We start from the raw sequence: 20673 nt of genomic DNA, 5'->3' as shown, positions 1-20673 counted from the left end.
GAAGAGAGAGAGCGCCGGGTGGCTCCGCGCCAACCCCTAGCACCGTTAGTCGATCCCTCCACTCGGCTTCTCGGTTTTGAAACCTCAGGGCAGAGGCGCGTCCGCGGTCCCGAGCGGCAGCGTCTTCTCCGAGCTCTCTGCCTATTGGCGATGAACTGTTTCGACAGGAGGGGAAGTAGGAGGTCGGGGTATCCCCGATGGTGAGGTTGGGGGGAGGGAGGTTCGTGTTCTTTTACCGTCCGTGTGTGGGTTTGGGGGTGTTGTTTTTTTTTTGTTTGTTTTTTTGGGTTTTTTTTTAAGTGCTTAAAACCTTTTTCCCCCTCTCTCTCGTCGTCTTACCTAGCTTTTTCCTGAAACCAAGCGCTTCTGGTGACAGCCTGCACAGCGGTAGCGTTCCGTTAGCGGTCGGTCCCCTGGAACCCAAGCCTCTGCCCGCTCCCGCCGATCCAGATTTGACCCGTTCGGAAGATTTCACGAAGCGCAGTCGAGACGCAGCCGAAGGGACCGGTTCCGCGGATGAACCGAGGTATCGGACGCCGGGAGCGGGGGCGGTTTGTAGAGGGTCCGTTCGGTTTACCGTGAACGTTCTTCCGGCGCCGCGTTCCACAAACCCCCGTCGGGTTACTCTGATCCGAGGAACCGCCGCGTTGCTTTTACGGGGGCAGAGGAGTCTAATTCCGACCGTCTTGCGGAGGGGGAGGAACGAGCCGTCGACCCCGTGGGAGGACGCGATCGCAGGGGAAGACGATCACGGGAGAAAGGAAGCGTGTTCTCGATCTCGAACGTTATTCTCTCTCTCTCCTTGTTCCAAGCAGGAAATCAGCAGCGGACAGCGAAGTCCCCGCAGCCGTGAAGACTCTGTCCGTGGCTAACAGTTTCTCCAGGCGAGGGGTGTCTCTGACGCGAAGTCACAGCGTCGGAGGGCCTCTGCAAAACATCGATTTCTCGCAGCAGCCGTTCCATGGCATTTCAACGGTTAGCCTTCCTAACAGTTTGCAGGAAGTCGTGGTGAGTTGGAACGGAGAACCCAGCGAGCCTGTCGAACGTTCACCTGAGGCCGTCGGTCGACGGGGTATAGCGGTCCCCGGGTATCGTGCGCTCGTAGACGAGTCGCCCTTATATCTGATGGCCCGCGCCACGTCCGGACGTCTTCTCCGAACGTACCCACGGGTCACTCGTTTTCTATCCCGTTTCGCCACAGTGATCCGCTTGGGTGCTCTCCCAAGCGATCCCTAGAACCGCTGAACTGAAATGGTACGCGTGAGCGGCAGAGGTGAAGCGGGGTATGGTGAAAAAAAGACAAGCGGCGCACACGGACGTCGTGAAGTTCATTCGTTCGTCCGATGGTATTTATTGGGCGCTTACTGTGTGCAGAGCACTGTAGTGAGCGCTTGGAACGTATCGATGGGCAACAGATGGAGACGGTCCCCGCCCACTGACGGGCTCACGGTCTAATCTGAAGTTCCAGCCTGTGCTACACATAGGAGATGGGTGAAATCTAAAAGAGCCGGTTTATGATAATCACCGCTTACGGTACCGACCGCCTAGGTGTGCCAACCTTCCCGTGAGCCACCTCGGTGTTGGGGTAGACGCGTGATCGGACGGACGGTTTCCGTCTCGAGCCAAAGGCCGGGAGAGCGGAGACGTGGGGAGACTGAGGCACAGAGGTCGAGCGACTCGTCTAATCGGTCCTGTCCGTTGAGCGCGTACCGTGGGCGGAGGACCGTGCCGAGCGCTCGGGGGAGCGCGCCGGGACGGAGCCGACAGACTCCCCGCCCGCAGGGAGCTCCCGGTCTTGTCGGGGAGACGGACGCCGAGACGAACCCTGGCTATTCGCGAAGTGCTGTGGGCGGGGCGAAGATGAGGTGCTTCGAGGGTACAGATCGTGGGTCGGGGGCGACGCGGAGAGGAAACGGAGTAGGGCAGGGAGGGCGCGGTCGGGCAGAATCCCCCAGCCGGGTTTTGGCCGAGTGGAAATCAGAACCCGCCCCTCCCGGCTCCCGTGGCCCGCAGCAGCAGCCGCGGCCACGCGCTCTTTCTAGAAGACGGACGAACTTTAATAAAGGAAAAACCTGGAATTCATTTGGTGGCGTCATCCCGCTCCACGACGGTCGAAAGCGGTCCCTGTCTGTGGAGATCCAGAGGCCCGGTTCTAGGGGATTCGTAGACAACAGACCCGAGTCGGAGTCTTTCCAACTCATCGTATTTATATATATATATATATACATATATATATATATGTACATAGTGTTATACCTTCTAATGTATCATATAAAAACTGTAGAGAAGCGGCGTGGCTTAGCGGAAAGAGCCCGGGCTCGGGAGTCGGAGGACGTGGGTTCCGGTCCCGGCTCCGCCGCTTGTCTCTGGGTGACCTCGGGCGAGTCACCTCACTTCTCCGGGCCTCGGTTCCCTCGCCTGGAAAACGGGGACGAAGACTGTGGGCCCCACGGGGGACAACCTGCTTACCTCGTGTCTGCCCCGGCGCTCAGAACGGTGTCTGGCACATAGTAAGCGCTTAACAAATACCGTAATTATCATTATTGTCGTCGTCCTTTCGTTAGAAGCGTGTAAACCGAGGGTTCGATGGATTTGTGGTAACTGGGAAAGCGGCACGGCCTAGTGGATAGGGCCCTGGGGAGTCAGGAGGACCTGGGTTCTAATCCCGATTCCTTCACTTGTCCGCCGGGTGACCTCGGGTGGGTCACTTCCCTGCGCCTCGGCTCCCCCATCTGTAAAAATGAGCCCCGTGTGGGACGGGGACTTTGTCCAACCTGATTAGCCTCTATCTACCCCAGCGCTTAGTACCGGTGTCTGGTGTACAGTAGCCGCCTAACAGATACCGTTGTTATTATTACCGTTACTAATGATAAACGGCCCTGGGAGGGCTGCCCAGGGGCAAGTGGCTCCTGGAACCAGCCACAGGGTGGCATCACACCGTACAGTTCCAACTGTACGTGCGCGAGGCGGCACCCCGTCACCCCCTCCCTTGAGCCGCGGGTGCCGCGTTTCCCCAGTGGTGCCGTTTGGTCGTATTTCTGAGCCCAGAGGGCCGAGGTTCACGCCGATCGTCGGGGTAAAATCCGTAGGGCGCCTGGTAAGTGCTTGACCGACGCCAGAATCCTCATCATTCCTTTCGTCATTATCGCCGTTAATCCTTCGGGTCTTTTCCCAGCGCCAGGTTCCACGCACCGCACTTCCGGGTCTCAGATCGTAGGGGAGCCTTGGTTAAGAGGCCGTCCTCTAGGCCGTAAGCCCGTCGGGGACGGGGAACGTGTCTACCGACTCGGTCGTGCTGTACGCCAGCAAAGAGCCTAGCACAACGCCCCGCACCTTCACCGAGCCAGTCGCGCCCGAGCGCCCACGGCGTGCGGAACGCTACTTCTCGCCTGGGGGAGTCCGGGACGACGATAAGCAGACACCGTTCCCTGCCCACGACGAGCTTCCGGTCTAGGAGAGTAAACGCCCACTAGCTACCGCTGACGGGTGGAGAGACGTAGGAAGTCACGACGACTGTTGCTGGTTTATTTCAGGACCCGTTAGGAAAGAAGCCCAATCCTCCTCCTGTTTCAGTGCCTTACCTGAGTCCTTTGGTGCTGCGTAAAGAACTTGAATCTCTGCTAGAAAACGAGGGCGACCAAGTGATTCACACCTCGTCGTTCATCGATCAACATCCGATCATCTTTTGGAATCTGGTGTGGTACTTCAGACGTCTGGATCTGCCCAGCAATTTGCCGGGACTTATTCTCACGTCGGAGCACTGCAACGAAGGGGTACAGGTATGCGGGTCACCCAAATCACGCCGCGCGAGGACGTCACGCGTTTACCGTTTAGGGAGCCTCCCGACGTCACCCTGTCGTAGCGAGAACCCGTAGACGTCGGCACGTGGCCGGGAGCTAGTGGTCGGGAAGTGCGCCGAAGGTTAACGTTAGGACGACTTGCTAGGAAGAGCCTGGAACAAGTCGTGGGACGTGCCCACGGGGGACGACCGGCACAGTAATAGCCGTCGCCGACTCCGTGGCGTTTCCGGTGACGGCGTGTGGATCCGAAAGCCGGACGGTGGAAGAACGGGACAGAGAGAATAGCGATTCTTTTGGAAAGGGGGTGTCGGAGAAGGCTTTCGCGAATACCACCCGAAAGACAAACTGATGGATCTTAGGGCAAATCAAGCCAGAGTAGTCTTTGGAGGGCTAACTTACCTTAGCGTATTTAGGACTCATTCTCTGGAGAAGGCATTAATGCCAGGAAAGGTCCAGGGAATAGGAGGAAAAGGCAGACCGGCGGCTAGATGGGCGGAGACCGGTGACGACCGTAACGGAAGGACCGTCAGAGAGGTTGCGGATCACGGCCGAGGACGGGACGCTCTGGAGAAGGCACATCCGGGGAGTCGCTACGAACCCGAAACGGCTCGGCGGCACTTAATTTTTCAAAAAGAAAGAAACCACGTTGCCGTCGCTTCTCCGTGTGGGGCTCGTTCCTCTCTCGATCTGGAACACGAATAATTGGCGAGCCTGTTGTGCTTCGGAGAAACGCAAACGTCCCAGAGAGGATCGGTGGCACATTTTCACTGCAGATGGTTCGCACCTGCAGTCCGCGAAGGGCCGCGGGGGATCCGGGGAACTTAAGACGACTGAGTTTTTTAAACCCGGTGAAAGAAACGCTCCAACTCCCGGCCTCCGTCGCGTCTCTTTCAAAATCAGTACAGAAGCGATACGAAACCCCGAGTGTAAAGCGTCGGTCGGGTAGCTGAAGATGAGGTGTAGATGTGGTTCTGATACTCCAGTCGTGTTAGAGGAAGCGTTCCATAGGCAGTTAATTTCCTGACAGTGTGGTATTTAAGTGCCTGAGGGAGAGCTGCTGGATCTTTTCCGGTGACACGGCGTTCGGGAGAGGTGGCTGCTATTCTGCATGACCTGCGGCGAGTTGATTTTCCGATTTGACCCAGCGGCCCCTTCTTCTGAAAAGGGTGTGCGTCCTGAGGGGGAGTCTCTCTGGCACCAAGGAGGATTCCAAGAACGGGCACAAGATGACCCTGGGTCCCCACCCCCAGGGGTCCGAGGGTCCCTCCTACCCCCTCCGGAAGCCTAGGGGTCGCCCCCATCCGCACGTAAAGCGGGGCACCTGGTCGCCAACCTTGCGTACGGACTCCGGGAGCGGCGCGGATCGGTCCAGCCCTCGGGAGACCCGCTCGGAGCCTGGCGGCTAGCTGGCCCTGAGGGAGTTGGGAGGAGCCCCGCGGGAGGAAGAGGAAAAGAAAATAATCAGGGAAGGACCTCCTGGTGGGGAGACGATTTCGAAAACGGGGAGAGCGGTCAGCCGTGGGGGGGGGGGGGGGGGACGGGGACAGTTCCAGGAAGGCCTCCAGGGCAAGGGGGCGTCGATGGGGGAGACGAGAGTCACGGCGACGTGATGCCGCATCTCAAGGGGAGCTTATCTCGGGTTTACAGTCTCGCTTCGGCAGGTCGCGTAGTCGTGCCGTCCTTGTGATGGTTCTTTCTCTCGCCCCTCCCCCCCCCCCCCCCCCCCATTCGTTTCAGCTTCCTCCGTCATCTCTGTCGCAGGACACCAAGCTAGTATTTGTCCAGCTGTTGTGGGACAATATCAACCTTCATCAAGAGCCTGGAGAACCTCTGTACATTTCCTGGAGAAATTTCAGTAAGCTAAATATAGCGTTCAGAAAAGCGGGGCGAGAGACGCCATTTCACCTTTCCACCTCTCTCTTTCAAATATGTATACGTGTGTGTGTGTGTGTGTGTGTGTTTTTTTCGGGGTGCGGGGGGGGGGAGGGGGATTCTTCTGTTATAGGCTCTCCGAATGCAAGTTAACGTATTCTGCCAGTTTTTAAATGTAGGGTATGTCCCGATCGGTTGGTTGAGACGTTTGCTTCGCGTATGTGTTCCTCTAAGTATTTCGTCTCGGCTGGGACGTTAGCAAAGAAGCTGTATTTTAAGACACAGCGGTCAAAATGTTTCAGGTTGTTTCGTTTGGAGTCTCCGGACGACTGCTTGCTTATGTTGCCTTTATTCAGGAGGAGAGTCTTTGGGGGAAGCAGTCTCTGTGCAGGCAGGGATTTTCTCGCCTTCCTCTAAATATGCGATATTCAAATCTTTAAAATGTTGGGTTTGCGGGGAAGAGGAAGGTATTCTGAGGCGGGAACCTGGTGGAGCTCCGGGTGTGTACGAAGCACTCCACTAAGCGCTGGGGAGAGTACAGTGGGAGGAGGTACAGATCCCGTCCTGTAAGGAGCTGAAAACCTAGCGTCAACTCGTTAGTCACGGCGTAGCACCTGATAGCAACCCGATTACCTTGTATCTTACCCCGGCCCTTCAGAACAGTGCTTGGCACAAAGAGAGCGTTTAACAAATGCCGTTACTATCATTATTATTATCGTTACGAGGAAATCAGGTGGTCCCACGTAGGGCTCACAGTCTTTTCCGGAGGAGGTCACTGAGGCACAGAGGGGCGAAGTGACTCGCCCAGGGTCCCACAGCCGACAGGCGGCAGAGCCGGGATTAGAACCCACGACCTCCGGCTCCCAAACCGGGGCTCTTTCCACTGAGCCTCGCTGCTTCTCGCGTGTCCGACCCGATTTGCTTGCTTGTGTCCACCCCAGTGCTCAGTAGAGTGCCCGGCGCAGAGTAAGCGCTTAACGGATACCATCGTCGTCGTCATGATGACGACGACGATGATGGTGGTCATTATTAGTACCGTTATTAGCCCTGGTCCTAGACTGTCAGAAAGAAACCCTCCTGTAAGGATAATAATAATAACGTTGGTGTTCGTTAAGCGCTTACCCTGTGCCGAGCGCCGTCCTGAGGGTAAGCAGGTTGTCCCACGTGAGCCTCGCGGCCTTAACCCCCATTTTACAGACGAGGGAACTGAGAAGCGAAGCGACTCGCCCAGGGTCACCCGGCTGACGCGCGGCGGAGCCGGGATTAGAACCCGGGACCCCCGGCTCCCAGGCCCCCGGGCTCTTTCCGCCGAGCCACGCGGCCTCCCTGCAGAGTGTAAACCCGCGGGCGGGGAACGCGTCTGCCACGTAGGCTAAGCTGCAGTCTCTGCCCGCGTTCAGTGTCGAGTAAATACGATCGATCGATTCCCCGGAGCCTCTCGGGATCCGACCTGTGGTGTTCCCGTTTCCAGAATCCGTCGAGAAGAAACGGGCCTTGGCTTCGGAGGACCAGCGAGCGACAAGCGCCCTGGTGGAAAACATCAGGCAGAGCATTCAGGATAACAACGTTCTCAGACCCATCAACCTCCTGCTGCAGAAAGTTAAGCCGGGAGCGAAACGACAAAGGTGAGGCGGTGACGGCTTCTCCTGCTCTTCCTTTGCGACGATGACGCGGGTGTCGGTTCGGCGCTTACTGCGTGCCAACCGCCGTTCTGAGCGCCGGGGTCGACGGAGGGTCATCGGGCTGTCCCCCGCGGGGCTCACGGCCCTCACCCCCGTTTTACAGAGGAGGGGACTGAGGCCCGGAGGAGCGAGGCGAGCGGCCCGAGGTCCCGATCAGCCGCCGGTCTCTGCCAAGCCCTTCGCGTTTCTGTTCAGAGGTTCTTAAGACAGTCGGGCCTGCGTTTCTTTCATTCACTCAATCATTCGATCGTATTCACTGGGCGCTTGCTGTGTGCGGAGCACCGTACTAGGCGCTGGGAACGTATTTCAGAAAGGAACACCAAGACCGAGGCGGGTATCGCGGGCCGAGAAGCGCGTCCCGATACCCCGCCTAAACATCTCGGCCGACTAGCCCGCCTCGATCTAGTTCTGGCGTCTTTAGTCGTAGCGACCCGCCGGTCTGCTCGGCGCTTGTGCGTACGGGATGATTTTCCGCCGTCCATTCCGCGGCGTGTCTCCGTCTCCCCTGTGAACGAGCGCTCCGTAACGGTAGCGGTAAGGACGTCCCTGGTATCCGTTAAGCGCTTACTGTGTGCCAGCCGCTCGTCCGTCCGTTCGGTGGTATTTACTGAGCGCTTTCTGCGTGCAGAGCACCGTACGAAGCACTTGGAAAGCGCAACCACCGTTCTAAGCGCCCGGGGGAGATGCGAGGTGGTTCGGTCGCCCCAGGTGGGGCTCCCGCTCTTAATCCCCACTTTCCGGATGAGGGAGCTTAATAATCAGCGGTCTTTATTGAGCGCTTACTGCGAGCGGCACACCGTACTACTGAGTGCTTGGGAGAGTACAGCGTGACATTAAACGGACCCCTTCCCCGCCCCCGTACGTAGGAGGCGTGGGGCTGAGAGCGGGGTGAGTGGAGGACGCGACTCAAAGCGCGCGAGCGACGCAGAAGGGAGTGGGAGAAGAGGGAACGAGGGCTCGGTCGAGGAGGACGACGTGCCTTTGTGTAAGGCCTCGGGGATGGAGAGAGCGATCGCCCGTCGGGTGCGAAGCGGGAGGGAGTCGCGGGACGCGGGGGAGGGGGTCGGTGGCGAGACAGACGAGATTGAGGTCCAGGGAGTAAGTGGGCGTTAGAGGAGCCAAGCGTGCGGGCTGGGTCGTGGTGGGAAATGGGCGGGCTCCTCATCTTCCCACCCGGACCCTGTCCTCTCCCCTTTCATTCATTCATTCATTCAATAGTATTTATTGAGCGCTTACTATGTGCAGAGCGCCGTACTAAGCGCTTGGAACGAACAAGTCGGCAACAGGTAGAGACGGTCCCCGCCGTTTGACGGGCTTACGGTCCGATCGGGGGGGGGGGGGGGGGGGGGGGGGGGGTGGGTGGGGAGACGGGCGGACGAGAACGATGGCAATAAATAGAGTCGAGGGGAAGAACATCTCGTGAAAACAATGGCGACTAGATAGAATCAGGGTGACGTCCATCTCGTTAAACAAGATAAACAAATAGGGTGGTAAAGATATATACAGTCCAGCGGCCGAGTACAGTGCCGAGGGGGTGGGATGGGAGAGGGGGAGGAGGAGAGGGAAGGGGGGGGGAAGAGGGTTGAGCCGCGGAGAGGTGAAGGGGGGGTAGAGGGAGCAGAGGGAAAAAGGGGGGGGGGGCTCAATCTGGGAAGGCCTCTCGGAGGAGGTGAGCTCTAAGTAGGGATTCGAAGAGGGGAAGAGAATTAGATTGTCGGAGGCGAGGAGGGAGGGCGTCCCGGGACCGCGGGGGGACGCGGCCCGGGGGTGGACGGCGGGACGGGCGAGACCGGGGGACGGCGAGGAGGCGGGCGGCGGAGGAGCGGGGCGGGCGGGGCGGGCGGCGGAAAGGGAGGCGGGGGGAGAGGTGGGGAGGGGCGAGGCGACGGAGAGCCTCGGAGCCCAGAGCGAGGGGTTTTCGTTCGGAGCGGAGGTCGACGGGCGACCCGTGGGGGCGTTCAAGAAGGGGAGTGACGCGCCCGGAGCGTTCCCGCGGGGAGACGAGCCGGGCGGCGGGGCGAAGGACAGACCGGAGCGGGGCGAGGGAGGAGGGAGGGGGGTCGGAGAGCGGGCCGACGCGGTCGTCTGGCCGGATATGACGAGGGCCCGTGGCGGCGAGGTAGCCGTCCGGGTGGAGAGGAGAGGGCGGATCTCGGCGATATCGTCGAGGTGAGACCGGCGGGTCTCGGCGACGGATCGGACGTGCGGGGCGGACGAGAGAGACGAGTCAAAGACGACGCCGAGGTCGCGGGCCCGAGGGACGGGAAGGCCGGTCGCGCCGTCCGCGGCGACGGGGAGGTCCGGGAGGGGACCGGGCTCGGGAGGGAAGACGAGGAGCTCGGTCTCGCTCGCGTCGCGTCTCGGGCGGCGGGCCGACATCCGGGCGGAGCCGTCCCGGGGGCGGGAGGGGACGCGGGCCCGGAGGGCGGGGGAGGGGACGGGGGCGGAGACGTGGATCCGCGCGTCGTCTGCGTAGGGGTGGCAGTCGAAGCCGTGAGAGCGGATGAGTTGACCGAGGGAGTGAGCGTAAACGGAGAAGGGAAGAGGGCCGAGAACTGACCCCCGAGGAGCCCCGACGGTTAGAGGACGGGGGGGGGGGGAGGCGCCCGCGAAGGAGACCGAGAACGACCGGCCAGAGAGACGAGAGGAGAACCGGGAGAGGACGGAGCCCGTGAAGCCGAGGCGAGATGAGGTGTGGAGGAGGAGGGGACGGTCGACGGCGTCAGAGGCGGCAGAGGGGTCGAGGAGGATCAGAACGGAGTGGGAGCCAGCGGATCTGGCAAGGAGGAGGTCACGGGCGACCTCAGAGGGAGCAGGTCTCGGTAGAGCGGAGGGGACGGAAGCCAGATCGGAGGGGGTCCGGGAGAGAATGGGAGCTGAGGAATTCTGAGCGGCGAGCGTAGACGACTCGTTCTAGGGTCTTGGAAAGGAAGGGCAGGGGGGAGATAGGGCGATAACCGGAGGGGGAAGTGGGGTCGAGAGCGGGTTTTTTTTTAGGACGGGGGAGACGTGGGCGTGTTTGAAGGCGGAGGGGAAGGAGCCACTGGAGAGTGAGCGGTTAAAGATAGAAGTTAAGGAAGGGAGGGGGGCGGGGGCGACGGTTTTTGATAAGGTGAGAGGGAATGGGGTCCGAGGCGCAGGTGGAGGGGGTGGCGCTTGCGAGGAGGGAGGAGATCTCCTCTGAGGATACTGCGGGGAAGGATGGGAAAGTAGGGGAGAGGGTCGGTGGGGGGGAGGGGGAGGGGGAGGGGTGACTTTCGTCGCCGTAGACGGCGCCGCCGTCCTTCCCGTCTCACCGGCCCGTAACCTTGGCGTCACCCTTGACTCCCCCCCCCCCCCCCCGTCACTCGACCCCCCACATGGGGTCCGTCACCGAGTCCCGTCGGTCCCGCCTTCACGATATCGCTAAAATCCGCCCTTTCCCCTCCATCCGGCCCGCTACCACGTTGATACGGTCACTCGTCCTACCCCCGCCCGGATTACTGCGTCAGTCTCCTTGCCGGACCTCCCAACCTCCCGCCTCTCCCCGCTCCGGTCCCGGCTTCACTCGGCTGCCGGGATCGTTTTTCTCCGGAAACGTCGGGGACGCGTCACCCCGCTCCTCGGGAAACTCCAGCGCTTGCCCGTCCTCTTCCGTCTCGGACGGAAACTCCTCCCCCGTTGGCTTTAAAGCGGTCCATCCTCCTCGCCCCCTCCAACCTCACCTCGCTCCTCTCCTACGACCCGGCCCGCACGCTCGGCTCCTCTAGCGCTCACCTTCTCACCGTGCCTCTCTCTCGCCCGTCTTGCCGCCGGCACCTAGCCCGCTTGCTGCCCCTGGCCCGTAACGTCCTCCCTCCTCCGATCCCGCAGACCTGGGTTCTAGTCCCGGCCCCGCCACTTCTCTGCTGGGTAATCTTGGGCAAGCCACTCGGCTCCTCTGTGCCTCGGTTACCTCTTCTGTAAAATGGGGATAAAGACCGCGAGCCCCGTGGGGGGCAGGGACCTGTCCAATCCCATCATCTTTTATCTACCCCAGTGCTTAGTACAGTAAGCGCTTAACAGATACCAATATAATAACAAATGCCATCATTATTATTATTATTATTATTATCATCATTCCCTTCCCTCAATGTAATTTATTTTAATGACTGCCTTCTCTGCAAGACCGTAAGCTCCCCGAGGACAAGGATCGTGTTTACTCACTCTGCCGTGCTCCCCCAAGCACTCAGTGCTCTGAACAGCGTAAGCGCTCGAACACCTCTGACCAGTTGATTGCCTCCCTCCCTCCCCCCGCCCCCGCTATCCCCTTCCTTAAGTGACTCGAACTGCAGTTTTTCAGCTCTCTCTCCTGGAACTATTTACTCGTTCACCCGGCTCTCTACCCGCCAGAAACAGAGGACGACTAGAAGAAGTCGGGGACAGTAAGGTTCGGCCGTATTTACCGAGCGCTTACTCTGTGCAGAACACTCTGCTGAGCACTTGGGAGAGTAGAGTATAATTCCCTACCCACACGGAGCTTACGGTCTAGAGGGGGAGACAGACCGTAAAGAGATGAATCGGGGATACGTACTTAAGCGCTCTGGGGCCGAGGGAGGGGTGAATAAAGGGTGCAGATCCAAGCGCGAGGGTGACGCGGAAGGGAGCGGGAGAAGAGGAGACGAGGGCCGAGGCGGGTAGGTCTCTCGGAGGAGACGGGCCTTCGGTAAGGCTTGGAAGGTGGGGAGGGTGATCGTCCGTCGTATACGAAGAGGGAGGACGCCCCGGGCCGGAGGCCGGACGTGGGCCAGAGGTCAGTGGCGAGGTAGATGAGAATGAGGTTCGGTGAGTAGGTTGCCGTTGAGAGGAGCAAAGTGCGTGGGCTGGGTCGCGGTGGGAAATCAGGGAGGTGAGGTAGGAGGGGGCGAGGTGATCGCTTTGAAACCGACGGTGAGGAGTTCGTTCGTTTGAGGAGGTGGAGGGGCAACCAGCGGAGATTCTTCAGGAGTGGAGAAGCACTGGAAAAAGGATCCGGGCAGCAGAGTGAATGTTTTTGTAGAAAAATAATAATGATAGTGTTGGTATTTGTTAAGCGCTTACTATATGGCAAGCACTGTTCTAAGCGCCGGGGGAGATGCGAGGTCGTCGGGTTGTCCCACGTAGGGCTCACGGTCTTCATCCCCCTTTTACGGAGGACCGCGTGGGTTGACCTGAGAGAGGGATGGAGGGCGACGGCCAGATCGTGGCCTCGGGAAACGGGGAGGATGGGCGGTGCCGTCTCCGGTGACAGAAAAGTTGCGGAAGGACAGGGTTTGGGCGGGGAGATGAGGAGCTCCGTTGCGGACACGCCGCCTGTGAGGTGTCGGCGGGTCGTCCACGCGGCGCCGCCCTGAAGGTAGGAAGAGGCGTGAGAGCGCGGGAAAGGAGAAGGATCGAGAGCGGAGCTGGGGATGTGTAGATCTGGGAATCGCCCGCACGGAGATGGTGGCTGAGGCCGTGGGAGCCAGTGAGTTCTCCAGGGAAGCGGGCGTAGATGGAGAACGGAAGGGGACCCGGAACGGAACCCCGAGCGGTCTCCCGCCATTAAGGGGTGGGAGTCAGAGGAGGAGCCCGCCACAGGGGTGGAAGATGAGCCGTCGGAGAGATTAGCGGGAGAACCGGGAGAGGACGGTGTCAGCGGATCAAGCGGTACGGTCTCAAGTTGGCGTTAAGCTGCCTGTAACTTCACTCCGCTCCTCTCTGACGTGGCGGTGACGAAGGAAAGCGCCCCGTTTCACCTGTCTCGGGCTCACGGATGCCTTCCTGTTTATCCATTTCAACGATCGCGGATAAGACGGGGAGGAGGGTTCTCCGCTCCTTCGTTTTCGAAGCCCGTCGGGCTCCCGCCGACGGATACGTAAGCCGGGCCCGCTGTGGTATCGTTTTCAAAGCGGCGATAGGTGAAACTGGCGCCCCAAGTCGAACCCGTAAAATGGTAGCCTTTCTCGCTGACCTTACCGGGACTTAGAATCCCTTCATTTTGTTACGGGGGTCAGGTTCAGGACACAGAACGTCAGTCCTGGGCGATTGGCCATCAAACCGCAAAAGAAGGAATCGAAATAAACCACGTAGTCCGCATGGAGAATCTGCGCACCGAGTCTTGCGGATCGAGGAAGATATTTTGTCTTTGCTGGTTTTGTATGCGTAAATTTATAACTTTTTTTTTTTTTTTTTTTTTTACAGGAGTTTGTACAGAGAAATCCTCTTTTTATCTTTGGTGTCTCTGGGAAGAGAAAATATCGATATCGGTGAGTTGCAGTGATTGGGGTGAGCGCGAATAGTATTTATTCATGTAAAAATTGATACCCACGGCAGTCGAACCTTAGTTTAAAAGTTGCCGCATGAACTATTGCATGCTGTTGTTTAGCAGCATTTGCCGCTTTCCATGGAAAATGTTCCCCATTCCATTATAAAGGAATGGCTAAATCTGATCTTTTTTTTTGGGGGGGGGGGGTCCGCTGTTCTGTCAATACAAAATAACCCGATTATCGTTAACGCCCAATTTCTTCTATTTTTTTTTTTTTTTTTATATTCTAGAGGCCTTCGACAACGAGTATGAACTTGCTTATAAAAGTCTCTCAACCGAGGTGCTTGAAAAGACGCAGAAAATAGACGTCCCACCGAGTAGGAATGTGGAGTGGTGCCGGAAATGTTTTGGCGCGCCTCTGATTTAAAACAAGGGAAGAATCGGAAGCAGTTTCACAACGCAAACTAATACCGGGAGACAACGTGCAAACCTAGCAGCCTGCCGAGATTCGGATTCAAGCTCCTGAGAGCGGACAATAGTCAGAGGTCGCTAATTGCGGCCTCCGTGGGGGACAGTTTACTCTGTTGTAATTCATTCTGACGCGATCTCGCGACGCGAGTGTCATGCCGTGAGACAGCTAACGTTCTTCGATGGAAGGCTTTCGATTTCCAAACCGCTAGCCGGTCCTCACGGAAACCTTGGACTTTTTCCTAAGATCCACGGTGGGAAGAGAGCGATAAGAAGCCAGTTTACCGTAGGCGTTTTACTGGTGGGGGTGGGTAGCTTTCCAAGTTCGGAAGAGTTCGACTCTAACTGCGTAAAGCCTCTCTAGCCGCGAGGCGAGCGATCCAGCTAGTCGATTCGACCGCAGAACCGTAGGTTGGAGGCGTACGTGCGTGCGTCTGTAGTCGCGCGTACCGTCGGCTTGTGTGTTTACTGAGATCTCCCCGGGTTCCATGGTGACGCAGTACGACGTGGCCGTGAACTGGCCCGTAGTTATCACCGATCCAAATGATCTGAGCCTGGGGACAGGCAGTCTCCCTGTTTCCGGCTTCACTTTTCCATCCGTTCACGTATAGTTTCACTCGTCCCGGCGCTCGCTGACGTGTTTTACCGTGGATACTCGGCCCTCTTCCCGTTCTGCCTCGTCCCTGACCAAAATAGCCTTGGTAACCCGAGCCGCCGTGAGACCGACCCGTCTCCGAGTCGATCGGCCGCCTAAACGAAACCGAACCTAGGTCGCGCCGAGGGTTCACGGTGTTCGTCGAGGCCCCGTTCTTCAGGTTCGCGGGTTCCTTGTCCTCTGGTTTGAAGCCTTCACTTCTAGGCACCGAAGCCCTTGGTCACTTTTTAAAACCGGTGGGATGGCTTGCACTGCAGTGGAAGTCGAATGGTGTATAATGCTCACAGATTTACGTGCACCTGCATAAGAGTGTGTGCGCGTGTGAATACACGTATGTGTCTGCGTATATACATATATATTTTAGGTTGAATTCCGTCTTACAAATTAAAACTTGATCTTACAGTAGTTTTCGAAGAAATCGGGACCTCGCACGCCTCGCCTGTCGGTCACGCCTTATGCTTCCTGTTGGAAAAAGACAAACCCCGCCAACGTATACCTCCAGATTGCTATAAATTTGCCTGAACCCTGCGCCTCGTTTAAAAGGCGATAGCAGGAAATGAGTCTGTGGCGTGATGGTACCTAACTGAAATGACGGCAAAGGGTTGGATTTCCTGGAATTACTGACAGCGATGACTTAAAGGGTAACTTCCAAATGGGGAAATGGGTGGAATCGCAAAAGCACATTCTCACTTTCTGCACAGGGTGTAATTTTCTTGGGGGGGGGGGGGGGGGGGGGGAGGGTTGCCTACACTACAATCGTTATACCAGTCTTCTACGTTTCGGGGGCTTATCGAATCCCTACGACGTAGAGTCTTAGTACCAAGTCCTTGTGGAAGTGCTCGGTAGTTGCTCAAATTCTTGTATTTTTGGAAATTACACGTGGCGTGTTAAAACCGAAAAGGTTTGGGTTTTGGGGGGGTTTTTTTGTTGGTTAGTTTTACATGTGGCATGTTAACTGAAAAGGTTTTTGGGTTTCCTGGGGTTGGTGTTTTTTTGTTTTTTTTTTTAATTAACCATTACTTTATAGCAATGGATTTTGCACTGTTTGCGTCAGAGTGTATATCGCTGCATTATTGACCCGGTACTCCTTTTAAAACCGCTTCAGTCCGCGTTACTTTACCGCTACGTCGGTTGACGTTGAATTGGTATAAAAACGCTGTTCGGGATTTGACCCAAAAAAAGCATCAAAATTCAGTACAATTACCATAGTCACCGCGGCGTTGGATAAAATGGAAAGTTATTTTCGTTTATTCATATGTCTGCCTTGTAGCTTTCCAGTACGGTGAGAATCACAGCTACAGGATCGAATAATCTGGGCAACTGCCGTAGTTTAGTTGTAATGCGTGATACAGTTTGCACCCGTGACGGCGAGTAGGGTTAACTTCTCTTTCAGTCTCTTCAAAATCTATAGGTTATGCCATTTCCATACACCTCTTTTATTCTGATGACCATGAATTAATTTACTTTCCTCCTCCCTAAATGGGCTCTTCTGACCCTTGAACGCACTAATTCCAGTATAGTCAATGCTGACCCAAGTGAATCGTCACCGGTGAAGTGACACTGTGGAAAAACCCCCCGCTAATTGTTTTAACCTATAGCAGTAGCGAGACCCGATGAGGTCAAGCTTTATTGCCGTTTTACTGACCATTTAATCTATCCCCATATTTATTTGAACTATTCCTAAAAAATAGTTTTCTGCCTCTTCAGCTCTGCAGAACGTCTCTGTAGTTTCTTCCGTCAAGTGGTAAAAATCAACTCCCTTGGTTCTTTCCTTCTCGGTGGACGTAATCGTAAGACGATTGAGTTTTCAGGTGATAGACTTGATCCTGCTGGATCCCTGTCTTAGGGACATTTTGCCAGAAACTTTGAAATCTCTTGTTTTTAAGGCCACGAGGCTGTTTCGTTGGGCTGCCTGAGGCTCTTCTAGCACGTTTCCAGTTGCTCACGTTGTACAGCCAACGATATGCTTGGTGTTTTTGAGTCACCTCTTGAGAAACGTGTGCTAAGGATGCTTCCCTGCTAGCCGGAAAACGAACCTCAGCTCGGAGGATTGGCTCCGTACCCCCGATCCCTTCTTTCTCTCGTGCGGTCAACTGAAATCCAGCCAGGCGATGGCACCGTATCAGGGTCGTCAAAAGTGCCGAAAGGGTAACTTTCCAATTTACCATCCGGGAGATAAATTAACACTACATACCCGTTCGTGGAGCCGGATGGTCATTCGGCTCCTCGTTGCTTGATTCCGGGTCTCTGCCAGGTGGCGGGAAAAATTTCTATGAAGTTGCAAAAGGAATGAGTTCTGAAGATGATGATTTATTCAATGATTTTTTTTTTAAAAAAAAAAATACACCGTGTAGTTTGCTCGCTCAAACGGAGGAGCGGCATAAAAACAGACTGTTGTGTGGCTACTCGTATGACCCGACCTGAGCGCTCCCCCAGATTTTAAGGTCAGGGTGCGTAGTCATCCAGTGGCTAGACTGCCCCTAATCTTTGCCAGCAAAACAGAACGCTTCCAGGAGTGAAGTGGATCATTGAAACCGATTCTCTCCTCTCTTAGCAAGAATGGCAATTTACGGTCCCACCCTGGAAGGGTTCTCTTGCGGCAGAAGTGCCGAATCTCGGGAATTCAGAGCCAGTAGTGTTTGGTTTGTGTAGGGCGTGTTTGTTTGGTGGGGTTGAGGGCGTCTTTTAAGAATTCACGTTGGTCAGAGAGATATTTGCCCCTAAGGGATCACTGAGTTACGAACGTGTTGCGTAGAGTTGCCGATTCTCACGAAGGGGCCCTCCTTCACTTCTGTGGGCTGATGTGACTTCGTGGGAACCCTGGCCTCCTCTAAGTGAAATTTTCGATTGTACATAAACTCGGAGCTTAGATTAGACCGGAGCAGCTTCATTAAGTCGTCGTCGCCAGTCGGATCTAGATCCAGACGAGTCATAGCGAACGGGGAGTTGAAGTTTTGTGGTGGGGGATTCAGGAAGGGGTACTCTTCTCCCAGGTTATCCCCGTTTCAGGAGAGCAGGTACTTTCAACAGGAAGACGCTTGACCAATAAGCAAGATAACCTTAGCCGCCGCCGCCGCGTCGAAGCGACCCCGTGGCAGGCAGTCCCGAATCGGAGCCGCCCGTCGCCCCGAAGTTCAGATTCTGCAGGTGGCTTTTGCGTCCGCCAGTCGTGACTCTGCTCTTCAAGTCTAGAGTCTGTGCGGAGAAATCAGCAGGTCATGTGAATTCCAACCTCTGAGTAGTGGATTTTAAAATGAATTTCAGTCGTGCGAATGAGTTCCCTGCCGTTGTAAAACCAAGGACGTTATATTACTGAAAGAGAGGATAAAGGATGTCCCAAACAACCTGTCTCTGTTTAAAAAAAAAAAAAAAACAAACAAAAACCCGAGAAAAAAAAGAATTGGAAGGATATGGCCAACTAATCCATGTCTTTCTAGTCCCCCGCTCTTCTAGCCTCGTTCGTGTTCCTCTTTATACAGAGGTTCCGATTACAGAGATTATTAGGAAAGCATTAGGCAGTCCGAGGCAACTTAAATTCCACACGATTTCTCCTATTGAGAACTATACAGATTGCAGAATCCAAGCCCGTGTGACAAATCATCAACAGAATGCACGTTTGGATTTCACAGGACTTCGACCCGTTCTTTTGTTCACGTGTTAAAAAAAAAAAAAAAAAAAAAAAATTATACGGGCTCTAGTTTTCTTTTACTGTTTTCGTAGATGTACCGTAGATTGTGAGTTAAGTCCATTAGACCATAGGAAAAAATATATTTTTATAGTAATGTTGTCTAAAAGTATATCTAGTCTAGAGTCGGTGGTCTCTTTAAATGGCTAATCCATTCAACAGTTACTTGTGAAAATCACACTAACTTTCTAAATCACGGTATCGCATCTAGCAAATGAGCTGCTTCTCTTAAACATAATGAAAACCTCCGGTGCCTTTTGTGTGTCTCTCCTTTTTTTGCGCTTCATGAAATGTGGGGGGGAAAAAAAAAATCTATGAACGGTAGTGCTAAAACTATACAGTTACATTAATAAAGAAACTATACTGTTTATTTTTCTACATCAGTGGGTGATGCAAATATAAGGGATCGTTTCCTACCGATGCAAGCACATCGCGCTCCTTTTGGGAGATGAAAAATGAACTCTGTAAATTAACGATTTAAAGGGTGAACGTCACCAATATCGCCAAGTTGGAAGTTCTTCTGTCAATGCAACGGATTTACACTGGTTTTAAGACTCCGAACTGTTCCAAAATGGCATCCATCTGCTCTGCTTTATTCTAACATTTCTCTAACTTTTTTGTACGTCGGACAGATGCTCCAAGGTTCCAAGGGCGCTTTGTGTATTCCAGATTTTGTATAGATCTTAGCTTACACTATAAAGAGACGACGTGTAATGTATTTCTCCAAATAAACTGCGTATGAGTGATTTTTTTTTCCCCCACCCTTCACTCACGTGTCCGAAACCGTCGATCTCCTACAGACGCGGCCCGGACGGGGTCCGGATCGGGTCGTGCCCTCGGTCGGAGGAAACGGGGCTTGCCGAAAGGCAGGTTATTTTCCGGGGCCGACGGTGATTTTGAAAGCGAGCTCCGGAAGTCCTCCCCCTCCACCCACCCTCTTAGAACGGCGGGAAAGAGCCCGGGCTCGGGAGTCGGGGGTCGTGGGTTCTGATCCCGCCCCCCCCCCGCCCCCCGTCAGCTGGGTGACTCGGGGGCAGGTCACTTCGCTTCTCCCCGCCTCGGTTCCCTCATCTGGCAAATGGGGACTCGAGAGCCCCGGGCCCCGCCTGGGCCAACCCCAACACCCGGTATCTACCCCCGGCGCTTCCGACGGCGTTGGGCCCGGGGCGGGCGCTTCACGGACACGGTCGTCGTCATTCGACGGGTAGGATGACGACCGTCTAAATCCCCCCCCCCCCCCCCCCCCCCCCCCGAAAGCCTCACCTCCCTCTTCTCTCACCCCGTTGACCGGGCCGCCGGTTCCGTCGACGGAATGTAAACCATCAGGCGTGAGTCCCGAGTCTCCGCCTCTCCGCCTCGACTCCCCCGCCTCGCTCGGCCGTCTCTGGGGAGATCCCTCGCCTCGCTTCAAAATCCTCCCTCTACTCGCGCTTCCGTCCCTCCTCGCCTTCAGAAAAACGCTGGCACCCGCTCTTCTCCCCCAACGCCCCTCTAGTCAGCGTGGCTCAGTGGAAAGAACCGGGGCTTGGGAGTCAGAGGTCGTGGGTTCGAATCCCCACTCTGCCGCCTGCCAGCCGTGTGACTGTGGGCGAGTCACTTCACTTCTCTGGGCCTCAGTTCCCTCATCTGGAAAACGTGGACTAAGACCGTGAGCCCCACGTGGGACAACCCGATCACCTCGGATCCCCCCCAGCGCTTAGAACGGTGCTCTGCACAGGGTAAGCGCTTAACAGATACCACCATTATTAGTCGCCCCCTCCGCCCACTCGGACGGCCCCTTCCCCTCGGCCCTCGAACCCGCCCGGGGTCGCTTCTCTTCTACTCGCCTCGTCGGTAAAACGGCGACCGAGGCAGCGAGCCCCGCGTGCGGCGACCCGACGTCCCCGTATCTGCCCCTTGTTTCTACCTCTGGACCGTGAGTTCACCGTGGGCTGGGATCACCCCTATCGCCGGAGTGCGCTTTCCCAAGCGCTTACAACAGCGCTCGGCGCGCGGTAAGCGCTCGATGAGTACGATCGAATGAATACGTCGCGTTCATTCGCCGAACGAACCGGTGTCACCTTTCGGGCCGGGACCGTCGCTCCTCACCGCTGTCGTGTACTTTCCCAAGCGCTCGGCACAGCGCTCCGCGCACGGCGAGCGCTCCATAAATACACCGCCGGCATGGCGTAGAGGAGAGAGCACCGACCCGGGCATCAGAAGGTCATGGGTTCTAATCTCCCCTCCGCCACTTGTGTGCTGTGTGGCCTCGGGCAAGCCGCTTCTTC

General features: G+C 56.2%; 1 protein-coding gene across 1 annotated transcript in view; it reads left to right on the top strand.

Annotated features, from left to right (window-relative positions):
- The window catches only part of DENND4C (DENN domain containing 4C), a gene marked incomplete at its 5' end in the record, with an annotated part of 30566 nt that extends 15131 nt beyond the window's left edge, over window positions 1–15435 (top strand). The window contains 7 exons of the mRNA XM_029053645.2: window positions 344–526; window positions 816–1008; window positions 3534–3779; window positions 5538–5655; window positions 7144–7297; window positions 13535–13599; window positions 13889–15435. Coding sequence (XP_028909478.2) covers window positions 344–526; window positions 816–1008; window positions 3534–3779; window positions 5538–5655; window positions 7144–7297; window positions 13535–13599; window positions 13889–14025 — 1096 coding nt within the window. The remainder of the gene's footprint in view (window positions 1–343; window positions 527–815; window positions 1009–3533; window positions 3780–5537; window positions 5656–7143; window positions 7298–13534; window positions 13600–13888) is intronic.
- Window positions 15436–20673: the final 5238 nt, after the last annotated feature.

The sequence above is a fragment of the Ornithorhynchus anatinus genome, chromosome X3 (genome assembly GCF_004115215.2).
Source record: "Ornithorhynchus anatinus isolate Pmale09 chromosome X3, mOrnAna1.pri.v4, whole genome shotgun sequence".
Classification (NCBI taxonomy): domain Eukaryota; kingdom Metazoa; phylum Chordata; class Mammalia; order Monotremata; family Ornithorhynchidae; genus Ornithorhynchus; species Ornithorhynchus anatinus.
Note: the sequence above shows the minus strand (reverse complement) of the source record. Positions and strands in the feature narration are given on the sequence as shown.